The 18,717-nt window shown below is 34.4% G+C and overlaps 1 protein-coding gene across 1 annotated transcript in view; it reads left to right on the forward strand.

Annotated features, from left to right (window-relative positions):
• QSOX1 (quiescin sulfhydryl oxidase 1) overlaps positions 1-18,717 on the forward strand; it is a 108,876-nt gene that overhangs the window by 44,498 nt on the left and 45,661 nt on the right. Inside the window, exons 4-8 of the mRNA XM_053693942.1 lie at positions 10,165-10,261; positions 13,616-13,706; positions 16,776-16,921; positions 16,995-17,129; positions 17,487-17,616. Coding sequence (XP_053549917.1) covers positions 10,165-10,261; positions 13,616-13,706; positions 16,776-16,921; positions 16,995-17,129; positions 17,487-17,616 — 599 coding nt within the window. The remainder of the gene's footprint in view (positions 1-10,164; positions 10,262-13,615; positions 13,707-16,775; positions 16,922-16,994; positions 17,130-17,486; positions 17,617-18,717) is intronic.

Raw genomic sequence — 18,717 nt, forward strand, 5'->3', positions numbered from 1 at the left:
CGCCAGACGTTATCTCATTAGGCAATAAAGGTAACTGCATGAGGTTAACCCTTTCTCTGTGAGGCACCTTCCTTGCTGGTTAAATGGTAAACAATATGCAGTTCTCCACCTATCATCTGGCATTCTATGTTCTGTGCTTGTGTCTGCTTGGTGCATCCAATCAGAATTTGTTCTGGGGAATATAAAGACTGCAGGTAACTTTATAGGCTTGCAGGCAATATTGGGTGCAGATTAGTGGTGGCATCACCTATAATCGTAGTTTGAAAGTTAGGAAGTGACTAATTTGCCTACTCTTAAGAATGACAGGTTTGTAAATCCGGTACAAGTTTCCACATTGATTAAAGGGACACTGAACCCAAATTTTTTCTTTTGTGATTCAGATAGAGCATGCAATTTAAGCAACTTTCTAATTTACTCCTATTTTCAATTTTTTTTCATTCTCTTGGTATCTTTATTTGAAATGTAAGTTTAGATGCCGGCCCATTTTTGATGAACAACCTGGGTTGTTCTTGCTAATTGGTGGATAAATTCATCCACCAATAAAAAAGTGCTATCCAGAGTACTAAACCAAAAAAGAAGCTTAGATGCCTTCTTTTTCAAACAAAGATAACAAGAGAACGAAGAAAAATTGATAATAGGAGTAAATTAGAAAGTTGGGTTCAGTGTCCCTTTAACTGACAGAGGCCAATTAATTAAAACCTATAGAATTCTCTCTAAAATCAGAAGTCTCAAAAGTGCATGCAAAAGAGATCAGCTCAGTTTCCGGTTTTGATTGGATTGTTTATCTGCTGCTGTTATGGCAATTATTAAACATAAAGTGAGATCATTTGTATAAAGACAACCAAAGGAGAGACCGATTCAGAGGATAAAAAAACAAAACAAGTGAAGAAATCGGAGCAGCATTGATTTCAGATACTTGGGTCTTGGTTGTGATCAGAAAGGTCACCTTGTAGAATTATAGAAATGCTTCACTAAAATAAAAGCTGTCATGGGAATCACGTGCATAACAAATTTGTGTATAAATGCTTCTCATAGCGATACAAAGGGCTTTGTCTCAGTAATAAGAATCTGAGCTCTACTCCAATTTCCAAAGTTTATAATGGAATCTTTATTTACACTGATCAGGGTTAGGCCTTTAACAAACATGTATGGAGACTGAAGCCCTCCAATATACTATCTGCCTGTTACAATGGGCAGTGCTCTCTTGTGAACATTTCCGTGACCTAGTAGCACTCATTATGCTTTTCTTCCTTTCATTACTTTTTATTATAATTACTATAAAAATGATGATACTTTATGTAGAAGGAAGATGAGGAGGTTTATACTTCCTGGAAAGTTGGGTTTCCAGGCTTTGAGTTTGTGTCCGGCTTTCTGTTGAGCGCTCTGTCTTTGTTGGTAAATGCTGCGGGATAGAGCCAAGATATTTAGGTCTCCTTTTTTCCTACCCAATCATCTATCAAATCGCATAATATTCATTACTATGGAGGTTCTTTAAAGGGACATGAAACCCAAAAATCATGATCCGGACACAGCATGCAATTTTAATTTTCTAATTTACTTCTATTATCAAATGTTCTTTGTCCTCTTGGTATTTTTTGTAAAATGCAGGGACGTAAGCTAGGGAGCGTGCACGTGTCTGGAGCACTATATGGCTGCAGTTTTGCAAAAAATGTATTTCCAGCCATGTAGTGCTCTGGATGTCTACCTAGGTATTTCTTCAGCAAAGAACACAGTGGGAAGGAAGCAAAGGACAAGAGAGCAATACGAAGCAAAATAAGTGACTAATTATACTTATTAGCCACATCCTTTAATCCTATACACAATGTACATCCTATTACCTGCTAATAATCACTGCGTTTGTGTCTTGATTTTGTGTCCTGATTTTTCTGAAAATAATATCTGCATTAAAGAGACAGTTTACTCAAAAATTTTGTTCCTAATGATCCACTTTAACTGCTGGAGTGTATTAAATTGTTTACAAGTATTTCCTTTACCCTTATATTGGCATTTGAAATAGTTGATTTAGACTGTGGTATCCCCACCTATTCTGAAAGTTTTTGGCCTTAGGACCAAGCTATAGATAAGCTGTGTAAACACAATCAGCAGAAAAATGTACACTCCCAGTGGGGTATAGAAGAGATAAGGTAATAAAATGTTAATTTGCTATTGTTCTCTACAAGTATTGGTGATTGGTTTATAGACAGATATAAGATAAGGAAGCATGTATATGTACACAATGTGATAAAGTAATGAGATCTGATTATACCTACAGATATAAGATAAAGACACATGTATATGTACACAATGTGATAAAGTAATGAGATCTGATTATACCTACAGATATAAGATAAAGACACATGTATATGTACACAATGTGATAAAGTAATGAGATCTGATTATACCTACAGATATAAGATAAAGACACATGTATATGTACACAATGTGATAAAGTAATGAGATCTGATTATACCTACAGATATAAGATAAAGACACATGTATATGTACACAGTGTGATAAAGTAATGAGATCTGATTATACCTACAGATATAAGATACAGACACATGTATATGTACACAATGTGATACAGTAATGAGATCTGATTATACCTACAGATATAAGATACAGACACATGTATATGTACACAATGTGATAAAGTAATGAGATCTGATTATACCTACAGATATAAGATAAAGACACATGTATATGTACACAATGTGATAAAGTAATGAGATCTGATTATACCTACAGATATAAGATAAAGACACATGTATATGTACACAGTGTGATAAAGTAATGAGATCTGATTATACCTACAGATATAAGATACAGAAGCGGGTATATGTACACAATGTGATACAGTAATGAGATCTGATTATACCTACAGATATAAGATAAAGACACATGTATATGTACACAATGTGATAAAGTAATGAGATCTGATTATACCTACAGATATAATATACAGACACATGTATATGTACACAATGTGATACAGTAATGAGATCTGATTATACCTACAGATATAAGATAAAGACACATGTATATGTACACAGTGTGATACAGTAATGAGAGCTGATTATACCTACAGATATAAGATACAGACACATGTATATGTACACAATGTGATAAAGTAATGAGATCTGATTATACTACAGATATAAGATACAGACACATGTATATGTACACAGTGTGATACAGTAATGAGATCTGATTATACCTACAGATATAAGATAAAGACACATGTATATGTACACAATGTGATACAGTAATGAGATCTGATTATACCTACAGATATAAGATACAGACACATGTATATGTACACAATGTGATACAGTAATGAGATCTCATTATACCTACAGATATAAGATAAAGAAGCAGGTATATGTACACAATGTGATACAGTAATGAGATCTGATTATACCTACAGATATAAGATAAAGAAGCAGGTATATGTACACAATGTGATAAAGTAATGAGATCTGATTATACCTACAGATATAAGATAAAGACACAGGTATATGTACACAATGTGATACAGTAATGAGATCTGATTATACCTACAGATATAAGATAAAGACACAGGTATATGTACACAATGTGATACAGTAAAGAGATCTGATTATACCTACAGCTATAAGATACAGACACATGTATATGTACACAGTGTGATAAAGTAATGAGATCTGATTATACCTACATATATAAGATAAGAAGCAGGTATATGTACACAATGTGATAAAGTACTGAGATCTGATTATACCTACAGATATAAGATACAGAAGCATGTATATGTACATAATGTGATACAGTAATGAGATCTGATTATACCTACAGATATAAGATAAAGACACATGTATATGTACACAATGTGATACAGTAATGAGATCTGATTATACCTACAGATATAAGATACAGACACATGTATATGTACACAATGTGATACAGTAATGAGGTCTGATCATACCTACAGATATAAGATACAGACACATGTATATGTACACAATGTGATAAAGTAATGAGATCTGATTATACCTACAGATATAAGATAAAGACACATGTATATGTACACAGTGTGATAAAGTAATGAGATCTGATTATACCTACAGATATAAGATACAGAAGCAGGTATATGTACACAATGTGATAAAGTAATGAGATCTGATTATACCTACAGATATAAGATAAAGACACATGTATATGTACACAATGTGATACAGTAATGAGATCTGATTATACCTACAGATATAAGATAAAGAAGCATGTATATGTACACAATGTGATACAGTAATGAGATCTGATTATACCTACAGATATAAGATACAGAAGCAGGTATATGTACACAATGTGATACAGTAATGAGATCTGATTATACCTACAGATATAAGATAAAGAAGCAGGTATATGTACACAATGTGATACAGTAATGAGATCTGATTATACCTACAGATATAAGATAAAGAAGCAGGTATATGTACACAGTGTGATAAAGTAATGAGATCTGATTATACCTACAGATATAAGATAAAGACACATGTATATGTACACAATGTGATACAGTAATGAGATCTGATTATACCTACAGATATAAGATAAAGAAGCATGTATATGTACACAATGTGATACAGTAATGAGATCTGATTATACCTACAGATATAAGATACAGAAGCAGGTATATGTACACAATGTGATACAGTAATGAGATCTGATTATACCTACAGATATAAGATAAAGACACATGTATATGTACACAATGTGATACAGTAATGAGATCTGATTATACCTACAGATATAAGATACAGACACATGTATATGTACACAATGTGATACAGTAATGAGATCTCATTATACCTACAGATATAAGATAAAGAAGCAGGTATATGTACACAATGTGATACAGTAATGAGATCTGATTATACCTACAGATATAAGATAAAGAAGCAGGTATATGTACACAATGTGATAAAGTAATGAGATCTGATTATACCTACAGATATAAGATAAAGACACAGGTATATGTACACAATGTGATACAGTAATGAGATCTGATTATACCTACAGATATAAGATAAAGACACAGGTATATGTACACAATGTGATACAGTAAAGAGATCTGATTATACCTACAGCTATAAGATACAGACACATGTATATGTACACAGTGTGATAAAGTAATGAGATCTGATTATACCTACATATATAAGATAAGAAGCAGGTATATGTACACAATGTGATAAAGTACTGAGATCTGATTATACCTACAGATATAAGATACAGAAGCATGTATATGTACATAATGTGATACAGTAATGAGATCTGATTATACCTACAGATATAAGATAAAGACACATGTATATGTACACAATGTGATACAGTAATGAGATCTGATTATACCTACAGATATAAGATACAGACACATGTATATGTACACAATGTGATACAGTAATGAGGTCTGATCATACCTACAGATATAAGATACAGACACATGTATATGTACACAATGTGATAAAGTAATGAGATCTGATTATACCTACAGATATAAGATAAAGACACATGTATATGTACACAGTGTGATAAAGTAATGAGATCTGATTATACCTACAGATATAAGATACAGAAGCAGGTATATGTACACAATGTGATAAAGTAATGAGATCTGATTATACCTACAGATATAAGATAAAGACACATGTATATGTACACAATGTGATACAGTAATGAGATCTGATTATACCTACAGATATAAGATAAAGAAGCATGTATATGTACACAATGTGATACAGTAATGAGATCTGATTATACCTACAGATATAAGATACAGAAGCAGGTATATGTACACAATGTGATACAGTAATGAGATCTGATTATACCTACAGATATAAGATAAAGAAGCAGGTATATGTACACAATGTGATACAGTAATGAGATCTGATTATACCTACAGATATAAGATAAAGAAGCAGGTATATGTACACAGTGTGATAAAGTAATGAGATCTGATTATACCTACAGATATAAGATAAAGACACATGTATATGTACACAATGTGATACAGTAATGAGATCTGATTATACCTACAGATATAAGATAAAGAAGCATGTATATGTACACAATGTGATACAGTAATGAGATCTGATTATACCTACAGATATAAGATACAGAAGCAGGTATATGTACACAATGTGATACAGTAATGAGATCTGATTATACCTACAGATATAAGATAAAGAAGCAGGTATATGTACACAATGTGATACAGTAATGAGATCTGATTATACCTACAGATATAAGATAAAGAAGCAGGTATATGTACACAGTGTGATAAAGTAATGAGATCTGATTATACCTACATATATAAGATAAAGACACATGTATATGTACAAAATGTGATAAAGTAATGAGATCCGATTATACCTACATATATAAGATAAGAAGCAGGTATATGTACACAATGTGATAAAGTACTGAGATCTGATTATACCTACAGATATAAGATAAAGAAGCATGTATATGTACACAATGTGATACAGTAATGAGATCTGATTATACCTACAGATATAAGATAAAGACACATGTATATGTACACAATGTGATATAGTAATGAAATCTGATTATACCTACAGATATAAGATAAAGAAGCATGTATAAGTACACAATTTGATAAAGTAATGAGATCTGATTATACCTACAGCTATAAGATAGACACATGTATATGTACACAGTGTGATAAAGTAATGAGATCTGATTATACCTACAGATATAAGATACAGACACATGTATATGTACACAATGTGATATAGTAATGAGATCTGATTATACCTACAGATATAAGATACAGATACATGTATATGTACACAGTGTGATATAGTAATGAGATCTGATTATACCTACAGATATAAGATAAAGAATCAGGTATATGTACACAATGTGATACAGTAATGAGATCTGATTATACCTACAGATATAAGATACAGACACATGTATATGTACACAATGTGATACAGTAATGAGATCTCATTATACCTACAGATATAAGATAAAGAAGCAGGTATATGTACACAATGTGATACAGTAATGAGATCTGATTATACCTACAGATATAAGATAAAGAAGCAGGTATATGTACACAATGTGATAAAGTAATGAGATCTGATTATACCTACAGATATAAGATAAAGACACAGGTATATGTACACAATGTGATACAGTAATGAGATCTGATTATACCTACAGATATAAGATAAAGACACAGGTATATGTACACAATGTGATACAGTAAAGAGATCTGATTATACCTACAGCTATAAGATACAGACACATGTATATGTACACAGTGTGATAAAGTAATGAGATCTGATTATACCTACATATATAAGATAAGAAGCAGGTATATGTACACAATGTGATAAAGTACTGAGATCTGATTATACCTACAGATATAAGATACAGAAGCATGTATATGTACATAATGTGATACAGTAATGAGATCTGATTATACCTACAGATATAAGATAAAGACACATGTATATGTACACAATGTGATACAGTAATGAGATCTGATTATACCTACAGATATAAGATACAGACACATGTATATGTACACAATGTGATACAGTAATGAGGTCTGATCATACCTACAGATATAAGATACAGACACATGTATATGTACACAATGTGATAAAGTAATGAGATCTGATTATACCTACAGATATAAGATAAAGACACATGTATATGTACACAGTGTGATAAAGTAATGAGATCTGATTATACCTACAGATATAAGATACAGAAGCAGGTATATGTACACAATGTGATAAAGTAATGAGATCTGATTATACCTACAGATATAAGATAAAGACACATGTATATGTACACAATGTGATACAGTAATGAGATCTGATTATACCTACAGATATAAGATAAAGAAGCATGTATATGTACACAATGTGATACAGTAATGAGATCTGATTATACCTACAGATATAAGATACAGAAGCAGGTATATGTACACAATGTGATACAGTAATGAGATCTGATTATACCTACAGATATAAGATAAAGAAGCAGGTATATGTACACAGTGTGATAAAGTAATGAGATCTGATTATACCTACAGATATAAGATAAAGACACATGTATATGTACATAATGTGATACAGTAATGAGATCTGATTATACCTACAGATATAAGATAAAGACACATGTATATGTACACAATGTGATATAGTAATGAAATCTGATTATACCTACAGATATAAGATAAAGAAGCATGTATAAGTACACAATTTGATAAAGTAATGAGATCTGATTATACCTACAGATATAAGATACAGACACATGTATATGTACACAGTGTGATAAAGTAATGAAATCTGATTATACCTACAGATATAAGATAAAGACACAGGTATATGTACACAATGTGATAAAGTAATGAGATCTGATTATACTACAGATATAAGATACAGACACATGTATATGTACACAATGTGATACAGTAATGAGATCTGATTATACCTACATATATAAGATAAAGAAACAGGTATATGTACACAATGTGATACAGTAAAGAGATCTGATTATACCTACAGATATAAGATACAGATACATGTATATGTACACAACGTGATACAGTAATGAGATCTGATTATACCTACATATATAAGATAAAGAAGCATGTATATGTACACAATTTGATAAAGTAATGAGATCTGATTATACCTACAGATATAAGATAAAGACAGATGTATATGTACACAATGTGATATAGTAATGAGATCTGATTATACCTACAGATATAAGATAAAGACACAGGTATATGTACACAGTGTGATACAGTAATGAGATCTGATTATACCTACAGATATAAGATAAAGAAACAGGTATATGTACACAATGTGATACAGTAATGAGATCTGATTATACCTACAGATATAAAATACAGACACATGTATATGTACACAATGTGATAAAGTAATGAGATCTGATTATACCTACAGATATAAGATAAAGAAGCAGGTATATGTACATAATGTGATAAAGTAATGAGATCTGATTATACCTACATATATAAGATAAAGACACATGTATATGTACATAATGTGATAAAGTAATGAGATATGATTATACCTACAGATATAAGATACAGACACATGTATATGTACACAGTGTGATAAAGTAATGAGATCTGATTATACCTAGAAGCTCAACCCATTTTATTAGGTTGTGGCTTCAAAACACAAAATCAGCTAATTCATATACGCAAAGCCTTAAAAAAACAAATCTCATACATTTTATACTCTGCAGTTGGTATAAAAGTAATTAAGGAAAAACAGTTTTACAGTACACTGTCCCTTCCCTTTAATCTTGTAGGACAATCTTTTACAGTCCAGAAACAAGACTTTTATTAGAAAACAATAGACTTTTAGTGAGTAGTATTTAGCTGTTCTCAAATCTGTTCTTCAGGTAATTTTATTTCTAGCTGGTGTTTTCCTGTTAGGACCAAATCTGATGTGACTTTATAGTAGGGGGAGCAAATGCACTCTGTGTAATGCCCCTGCAATCTGCAAAACACTCCCATAAGGCGCTTTAACTTATTTTAACATGTCTGCTGTCACAGGGAACGGTCAGTGTTAGAGATATTCCTGGGTACAGGCTATTAAAGATGCTTCCAAATAAAAGTTAGTATTGTGTCACTGAACTCTATTGTTAGAAAGCAGTCATCACAGGTTTAAAGGGACATTATACACTAGATTTTTCTTTGCCTACATGTTTTGTAGATGATCCATTTATATAGCCCATCTGGGTGTGTTTTTTAACAATGTATAGTTTTGCTTATTTTTAAATAACATTGTGCTGATTTTCAGACTCCTAGCCAAGCCCCAAAGTTTTTATACTGATGTATACAGACTTCAGACTGCTTCTGTTGGTATAATGGGTCTTTTCATATGCAGGGGAGGGGGGTGGTTCTGCTATCAGCCCCTTTCAGTGTGTGTTCCACTCTTATCTCATTAACAGTGTTCAATTGGGAGCTTCTAAGTAAGTTTTTAAAGGTTTTATACTGGATTTTTATATCAGTATCTGTACATATAGTAGTGTTTATTACATGTAGTTAAATGAAAATTGTTTTTAACCCCTGTAAAATCCTCATTCACCGTATTTCTGCAGCCACCAATGTCGCTGATATAAGGCGCAGGATTATTGATCGTCTGGAGAGCCAGAAAGAATCACCACCACCAGCTTGCCCTCCGCTGGAGCCAATCAGGTAATTTACAGGCTCAAGCAGTCACTACTGGTCAACAATTCTAAATATAATACAATATATATATATATATACTCACTGGTCACTTTAATAGGTGCACCTGTTCAATTGCTTGGTAACACAAATTGCTATTCAGCCAATCACATGGCAGCAACTCAATGCACTTAAGCATCTAGACGTGGTGAAGAGGACTTGCTGAAGTTCAAACCGAGCATCAGAATAGGGAAGAAAGGGGATTTAAGTGAACGTGGCGTGGTTTTTGGTTCCAGACGGACTAATCTACTGGGATTTTCATGCACACCCATCTCTAGGCTTTACAGAGAATGGTCCGAAAAAGAGAAAATATTCATTGAGTGGAAGTTGCATGGACGGCAGTGCCTTGTTGATGTCAGAGGTCAGAGGAGAATGGGCAGACTGGTTTGAGATGATAGAAAGGCAACAGTAACTCAAATAACCTCTCGTTACAAACAAGATATGCAGAATACCATCTCTGAACGCACAACATGTCGAACCTTGAAGCAGATGGGCTACAGCAACAGAAGACCACACCGGATGCCACTCCTGTCAGCTAAGAAAAGGAAACTGAGGCTACAATTTGCACAGGCTCACCAAACTTGGACAATAGAAGATTGGAAAAATGTTGCCTGGTCTAATGAGTCGTGATTTCAGCTGCAACATTCAGAGGATAGGGTCAGAATTTGGCGTAAAAAAAGCATGAAAGTATGGATCCATCCTGCCTTGTATCAACGGATCAGGCTGGTGGTGGTTGTGTAATTGTGTGTGGGATATTTTCTTGGCACACTTTGGGCCCCTTAGTACCAATTGAACATCGTTTAAACGCCACGGCCTACCTGAGTATTGTTGCTAACCATGTCCATACCTTTATGACTACAGTGTGCCCATCTTCTGATGACTACTTCCAGCAGGATAATGCACCATGTCACAAAGCTCCAATCCTCTCAAACTGGTTTCTTGAACATGACAATGAGTTCACTGTACTTCAATGGCCTCCACAGTCACCAGATCTCAATCTAATAAAGCACCTTTGGGATGTGGTGGAACGGGAGATTTGCATCATGAATGTGCAGCCGACAAATCTGCAGCAACTGCGCGATGCTATCATGTCAATGTGGACCAAAATGTCTGAGGAATGTTTCCAACACCTTGTTGAATCTATGCCACGAAGAATTAAGGCAGTTCTGAAGGCAAAAGGAGGTCCAACCCGGTACTAGCAAGGTGTAACTAATAAAGTGGCCGGTGAGTGTATATAAAGCATCATATATGATAATATGTTATAGATGTATGTAATAAAAAATATATGTATGTCTGTGGTGCCATATTTTATGTAATGAAAGGTATAATGTATATTTAAAGGGACATGAAACCCCACATTTTTCTTTCATGATTCAGATAGAGCAGGCAATTTTATACAACTTTCTAATTCACTTATAGTATCTAATTTTCTTTGTTATCTTGATATCCTTTGTTGAAAAAGCACAGCAGCTTGCACATGTCTGGATCATTATATGGCAGCAGTTTTGGAAGAGCATTAGAGGGCAGCACTATTTCCTGCCATGTAGTGTTCCAGATGCCTACCTAGGTTTCTCTTTAACAAATTCCTTCTGAAACAGGTTCGTTCCTGCGTGTCAGGTAGACTTTTTGTATTAATTGAAAATGAGAATCCCATATAGTTTTTTTAACCCCGGGAAGTTAACCAATTCAGTTTTTACTTTAAAGTTCCATATGGAGACCTGCAACCTCGGTGAAAGGTTTTGTGAGCTGACAATTGATGAATTAATTATAAGGTTACCTTATTCATTAAAACGTCTGGATCTTAGGGAGCGCCATAAATTTCCACTCGGAGCTCTCACCTTCCCTTCTCTGTCCTGGCAGTCAGCTACACATTATCCATATGTCACTCCAGCTCACCTTTCACACCGGAAGTGTCCCGGGTCGCCATTTCAATACACTTTGTGCTTCACTCAGTTACAGGCAAAGCAAGTTTCCAATAAATAGTAGATACTGAGAGCTTAGATAAAACATAGCCTTTGTTCATATCTTAAAGTGAAGGTAAACTTTGATAAATGAAAGCCCGGTTTTTAAAAATACTATTAAAAACAGGGGCACTTTCATTCATCAAAGTTTAGAAAGCAGCTGTTATGATTAAAAACGTACCTCTCTTCTTTGCACAGCCAGAGCAGCTTCCCCCACCCGGAAATCCTCTCTTCACACATCATCAATTACTAATCCAGCTTCCTCCAATCACTGGATGGCCTCCGGCAATTACTCCCCTGGGGGGAAAGCCTTGGTTGGAGGAAGCTGGATTAGTAATTCTTGACTTGTGAAGAGAGGATCTCCGGGTGGGAGAAGCTGCTCTGGCTGTGAGAAAAACAAAGGTAAGTTTTTAATCAAAACGGCTGCTTTCTAAACTTTGATGAATGAAAGTGCACCTGTTTTTAAGAGTATTTTTTTAAAAACCGGTCTTTCATTCATCAACGTTTACCTTCACTTTAATTAAAACAACATGGGATACAACCGATCAGCATATACTATAACATTGCTATATACCAGCGTTGTGTAGCGTCACCTGATGCATTTAGCCCTATAGCTGTAAGCATAGCTGTATGACCTACTTCCTCATGCTGCTAGTATTTAAAAACATAACTCGGATCCTATTGGGGAAAAACAATAATGACATAATACTTTATATACATTCACTATTACAGAATATTTATATAAAAATGCTGGCTGGTGCTTTCAGTATAATTATTCACTGGATACTTTTTCCTATTCATAATACATTGTGTCTCTTATTCATAAAAACACATTTCACAATTAAATGCTTCTTGCTCATCCCTTAAAACTTTGTCCATTTTATCTCTTTGAAAGAATTTCATGTTTTAATTGTGGCTCTAAGATAGTGACTTCGTATTCTCCCAGTAAAACGTGAACATTTTATGGCTCAATGCCAAATATCAATGGCAAAAGTTTTTACATTGACTTAGGTTTTTTGTGTGTTTATTTATTATTAGACTACGCTAAAAAAAAATGTGAATAAAGGCTACATTTTATCTAAGAGCTACTCAGTATTTACTATTTATTGGAAAATTGTTTCAACAAAGAATACCAACAAAGAATGTTATCCATTTGCAAAAGAACTAGAGGTCAGCACTATTTCCTGCCACGTAGTGATCCAGATGCTACCTAGGTATCTCCTCAACAAAGAATACCATAGAAACAAAGCAAATCTGATAAAATAAGTAAATTGTCATCTTTTTAAAATCATAAAGAACATTTATGTACATTTCATATCCCTTTAATGTAATGTGATACATATTGTGTCTTGGGATCTTTTAGTGCCACTGAAGTTGACCAGTTTTTTAAGAATAACGAAGAGACGTACCTAGTGCTGATATTTGAGAATCCGAAAATGTACATAGGGAGAGAGGTAATAATACAAAACCGATGAATACAGTTGTGCATTATGTCTGTCTGTCTGTCTGTGTACAGCCGTTTGCAAATCATGTGACCGAGATAATGAAAAAATTGAGTGACTTTATTAGAGCTGCTTTTATATCCGTTTAAAGGGACATAATTCCCCAAAATTTTCTTTCATGATTCATATAGAACATGCCGTTTTAAAATACTTTCCAAAGTGTTATCAAAGTGTGTCTCCTTAAAGGGACAGAAAACCCACATTTTTTTCTATCGTGGTTCAGATAGAACATATAATTTTAAACAACTTCTCAGTTTACTTCTATTATCACATTTTCTTTGTTTTTCCGTTATCCTTTGTTGAAAAGCAGGAAGATAAATTCCGGATTGTGCACGTTGCTGCAGCACTATATAGCAGCAGTTTTGCAACAATGTTATACATTAGCAAGTGCACTAAATGGCAGCACTATTTCCTGTGATGTAGTGTCCCAGACATGAGCACGCCACTTTTAGAGATATTGCTTCAACAAAGAATAACAAGAGAACAAAGCAAATTCGATAATAGAAGTAAATTGGAAACTCTTTTTAAATTGTATTCTCTATCTAAATTATGAAAGAAAAATGTTGGGTTTCATGTCCCTTTAATGAGAGTGTGTACAAAATACATGAGAATAAAATACAAAAGGTATACATGGCAGTACTTTACACAGGAAGATAATTACTAGGCATGGGCAACATTTTGGGATTAGGCATATATTTGCGAAACGAATGCTAAATACGGCTGCAAGTAGCGGCATTGGTTTTGGCGCCGGATATATCAGTGTAAAAGTGCAACACACAAAGTTCTGGCTAAGTACAGATTTCTGTCTGTTGCTCTTTCACACTGATATATCTGGCGCCAAAACCAATGCCGCTACTTGCAGCCATATTCAGCATTCGTTGTGCAAACAAATGCCTAATCCCAATATTTTGCCCATTCCTATTAATTAGCGCAAAGAGCTTACAGATGTAGAGCGGGGGAGCCAAACCTTTCTTTAGAGATTGTGACCATATTGTTAATGAACTTCTAATCTAGGAATGGTCAAGAAGAGGTTTGTAGGCCACATGCAATCTTCTATTCTACTGTTTGATGCCCTCAGTAAATAAACAGAACTCAGGGTGTGTGGCATAATTTTTGTAGTCCCAAGAAAAAACCTTAAATCTGTGCCATTGACATTTTTTGGAAATATGTTATTATTTGTTGTATAGGCAATTAAGAAATGAAAGAAGGAGCAGAATATGTCCTAGCCACTTTTCCAATAAGCTCCCCCATAAGCTTAACATACAAATTTCACACAAGTTTTAGAGAATGAAAAAGGGCGCTTCCACAGCTGACAAGGAGTAAATATCAACGTTTTTCTAAATAATTAAAAAAATAGAGTACAGCCATAATTCAGCTGACTGACTGCATCACACAATCATGCTAGCAGGTGATTTGAACCAAACAGCAGAGAAGTGAAAACGCTTACAAGGAGGGACTGTGATCCTGATGCTGGTGACGGTATCGATGAACCAGTCTGTGTATTTCATTTGCTGGCCAAGAGGCTCTGTTATTTACACGCAGCAAGGCTGCTTTGGAAAAGCTGTTAAAAAGCTGGTTTGGAAAGCTGCTGAGATAGTTACATAGTGACATTAGGGACTGAACAGCAAAGTTTTTGGGAACTGATATCCTAAAGTCCATAAAAGACTTATCAAGGCTAACACACATTTATATTGTTTTGTCTAAAAAGACTTAAAAATACAAATACCTATGAGTAATAAGGCTCTTTTGAATTTAAGGTGGTAAAACCGTTTTTTATTAAGGTGGTATATTTTTTAACGCTAGCAAATCTAAAGGGAGAAGTCCCTGTTTTTTAAAACATTGTTTTTCTTTACTTAATAGCTTTTGAAATATATGAATGTTTTAGGAAACATAAAAGGTTTATTTTTTGCTGCATAATTAGTGCTGTATAAACTGACACAATCGTGCTGTTTAGACTAATACAGATACATTGCTTACGTTGTTGAGATATTGCTACGGTTTGTTAAAACTGTTGCTACAAACAGTGCTATTACATTGTTGTTGATATACTGCAACTGCTTTTTAAAATTTGAATATATATTTTATTTCTATATATGTTCTTTATGCTTAATACCTTTTGAAATATATAATTTTTTTAGTGAACATAAAAGGTTTATTTTTTGCTGCATAATTAGTGCTGTATAAACTGACACAGTTGTGCTGTTTAGACTAACACAGATACATTATTGCTATAAATGCTGCTATTACATTGTTGATATATTGCTACGGTTTGTTAAAACTGTTGCTATAAACGTTGCTATTACATTGTTGTTGATATACTGCAACTGTTTTTTAAATTTGAATATATATTTTTTTCTATACTTTTTTCTATGCAAAAAATATGAAATTTGATTTATTTAAAATTGTTTAGAAAAACTTTGATATTTACTCCTTATCTGCTGTGGAAGCGCCCTTTTTCATTCTCTAAAAAATATTTGTTGTATAGCCATACATTTATATGTAGTCCATAAGGCTTCTAAAATATTGATCTGTCCATCACTTTTCTAAAAAAATGATGCTTGTCGAAGGGCGGTATAGTTGTAGCCCAGGGGCCGGACTCCCTAGGGGTGATAGGGAAACCAGACGTGGACTCCTTGCCCAATGTACTTAGAGAAATGTGGTTGCATCTGACTGACGAGGTCTAAAGAAGGTCAAAACAATTGGGGTTGCCACGTTCCTTGTTCAGAGGAGAATTGCCTGGTATTTCAGGACTGGACTGAACTTACTAGGCTGGATCAGACTAATATATTTCAGGGAAGTTTTCCTCTGTAAAGAGCACAATTGGGCTAAAAGAGGCTGCTCTTAGTTGGTAACTCACCATATAACAAGCTACTGAGATGTTCCTAAGCTAGGGTTAGTAATGCAAAAAATACAGGTTCTGACAATTTAGAGCATGTTATTTTGGCTTTAGCACATCCCTATAAAGTGTGTCTCTGGCAGTGAAAACTATAATAATTATATGTGACCTTCCTATCACCACAGGTTGCACTTGACATGGTGCAGTATGAAGGAGTCTCAGTACGTCGGGTAATTAATGATCAAACTGACCTTGTGGAAAGGTACAAAGTCTCTGCTTTTCCTTCTGGTTTCTTACTGTCAAGAAATGGATCTATCAGTAAAGTCAACCTGTGAGTATCACTACAGGTGCCGGTGCCTGAAAACTGGTGTTTGTGCCTGTTTTTTACACTGTTTGTTTCTCAGGGAGGAAGAGACTCGATCTTCATATACAGATTTCTTGAGGTCACTGCCCGGGGTGAAACGAGGATCTGTCACTCTGATTGGATGGTCGGAAACTATTAACGGTGTCACCCCAGCCCCACGAAGACAAGCAGACGGGTATATTATTTTACACTTTACCGTACTACTTATTAGACCTCATTAACCAAACATAAGTTAGACTATTATTTCCCTTTAAACTGTTATTGACACGTTGATCAGTTGTTTTTGTTTTTTTACATTCTATAATATTTTTGTGTTTCAGCCAGGGCTTTATAAATTTGTGATGCCAGGGAGCGAAAATTGTAATGCTGGCTCCTTGCTAACTTTATAGTCTGGGACTAACGGCCACTTAGTGACTCCTAATATTAACTGCAACTTCATCTATGGTGTTTCTAACATTTTCCCTGTTTTATCTCCAAATCCTCTCCGTGGTTCCTGTGCCACTTGCTCACGTATTCTCTGCTTACTCTGTAGTTCCAAGGTATACATGGCGGACTTGGAATCAGCTCTACATTACTCCTTGCGTGTTGAAGTTGCCCGTCACCCAACACTAGAAGGGGAAAAACTAAAAGCTCTAACGGACTACGTCAAAGTGTTGAGAAAAGTAAGTCTGAAACCATGTAGAAGGAAATAAAAAAAAAAAGTGTATTAGGAACCTTATGCAGCAAATAATATTAGATACAGAAAACCTAGGTTTCAATATGGCGGTACCTATTACTTTATAGAAACTAAGTATTATTTTTTTTGCAAAAGCCCATACTTGACAGAGTTAAATATACAGGAAAATGGAGCATACCCCTTAAAATTCTGATTTAATGATATAACAGCCTTAGAGCAAGAACAGGTATAGGATTTTGCATTGGATGCCACTTTTGACTTTTTAAAAACCCTTCGGGTTTGGCAGCTGGTGGGCAAATTGTATTGTTTTCAGATTGAAATGCAAACATAATACTTAAAATATGCCTTTCATAAAAAAAATGTCTGCCATTTAACTTTTGTGTGAGTTTTCTGCATTTTCTATACTTCAGCTATAGGCCTGCATCAAACCTCAGATCAGATGTACTTGCCAGCAACCACCTTTATGCTATACCAGACCTCAGATCACACACACACACACACACACACACACACACACACACACACACACATATATATATATATTATATTTATTTATTTATAAAATATTTTACCAGGAAGGATACATTAAGATTTCTCTCGTTTTCAAGTATGTCCTGGGACCACAAAATATTGCATTGATACAATAGGGTACAATAAAATACATAAACAATAATAATACATAATATATGCAAAAATTTAACGTAGATCAGGTAGGAAATATAAAATCAACCATGACAGGTGCCTTCTGTTTTGAGATATGTAGAGAGGGATCTCTTAAAGGATATTAGGCTTGGGGAAGGTTTTAAAGTGTGCGGGAGGTCGTTCCATAATTGTGGTGCTCTGTAGGAAAAGGAGGATCGAGCTGCTTTCTTTTTGTATTGAGGCAAACTAAATAATGTGCTGTTATTGGATCGGAGGTTATAGGAGGTGGGAATAGCCGGGGAGAGCATTCTGCTCAGGTAGGGTAGGAGCTTCCCAGAAAGTCTCTTAAACACAAGGCAGGAAAGATGGAGGGTGCGTCTGGATTCCAGCGACAGCCAGTTTAGTTCGTTTAGCATGTCACAATGGTGGGTCCTGTAGTTACATT

This window comes from Bombina bombina, chromosome 10 (genome assembly GCF_027579735.1).
Source record: "Bombina bombina isolate aBomBom1 chromosome 10, aBomBom1.pri, whole genome shotgun sequence".
Classification (NCBI taxonomy): domain Eukaryota; kingdom Metazoa; phylum Chordata; class Amphibia; order Anura; family Bombinatoridae; genus Bombina; species Bombina bombina.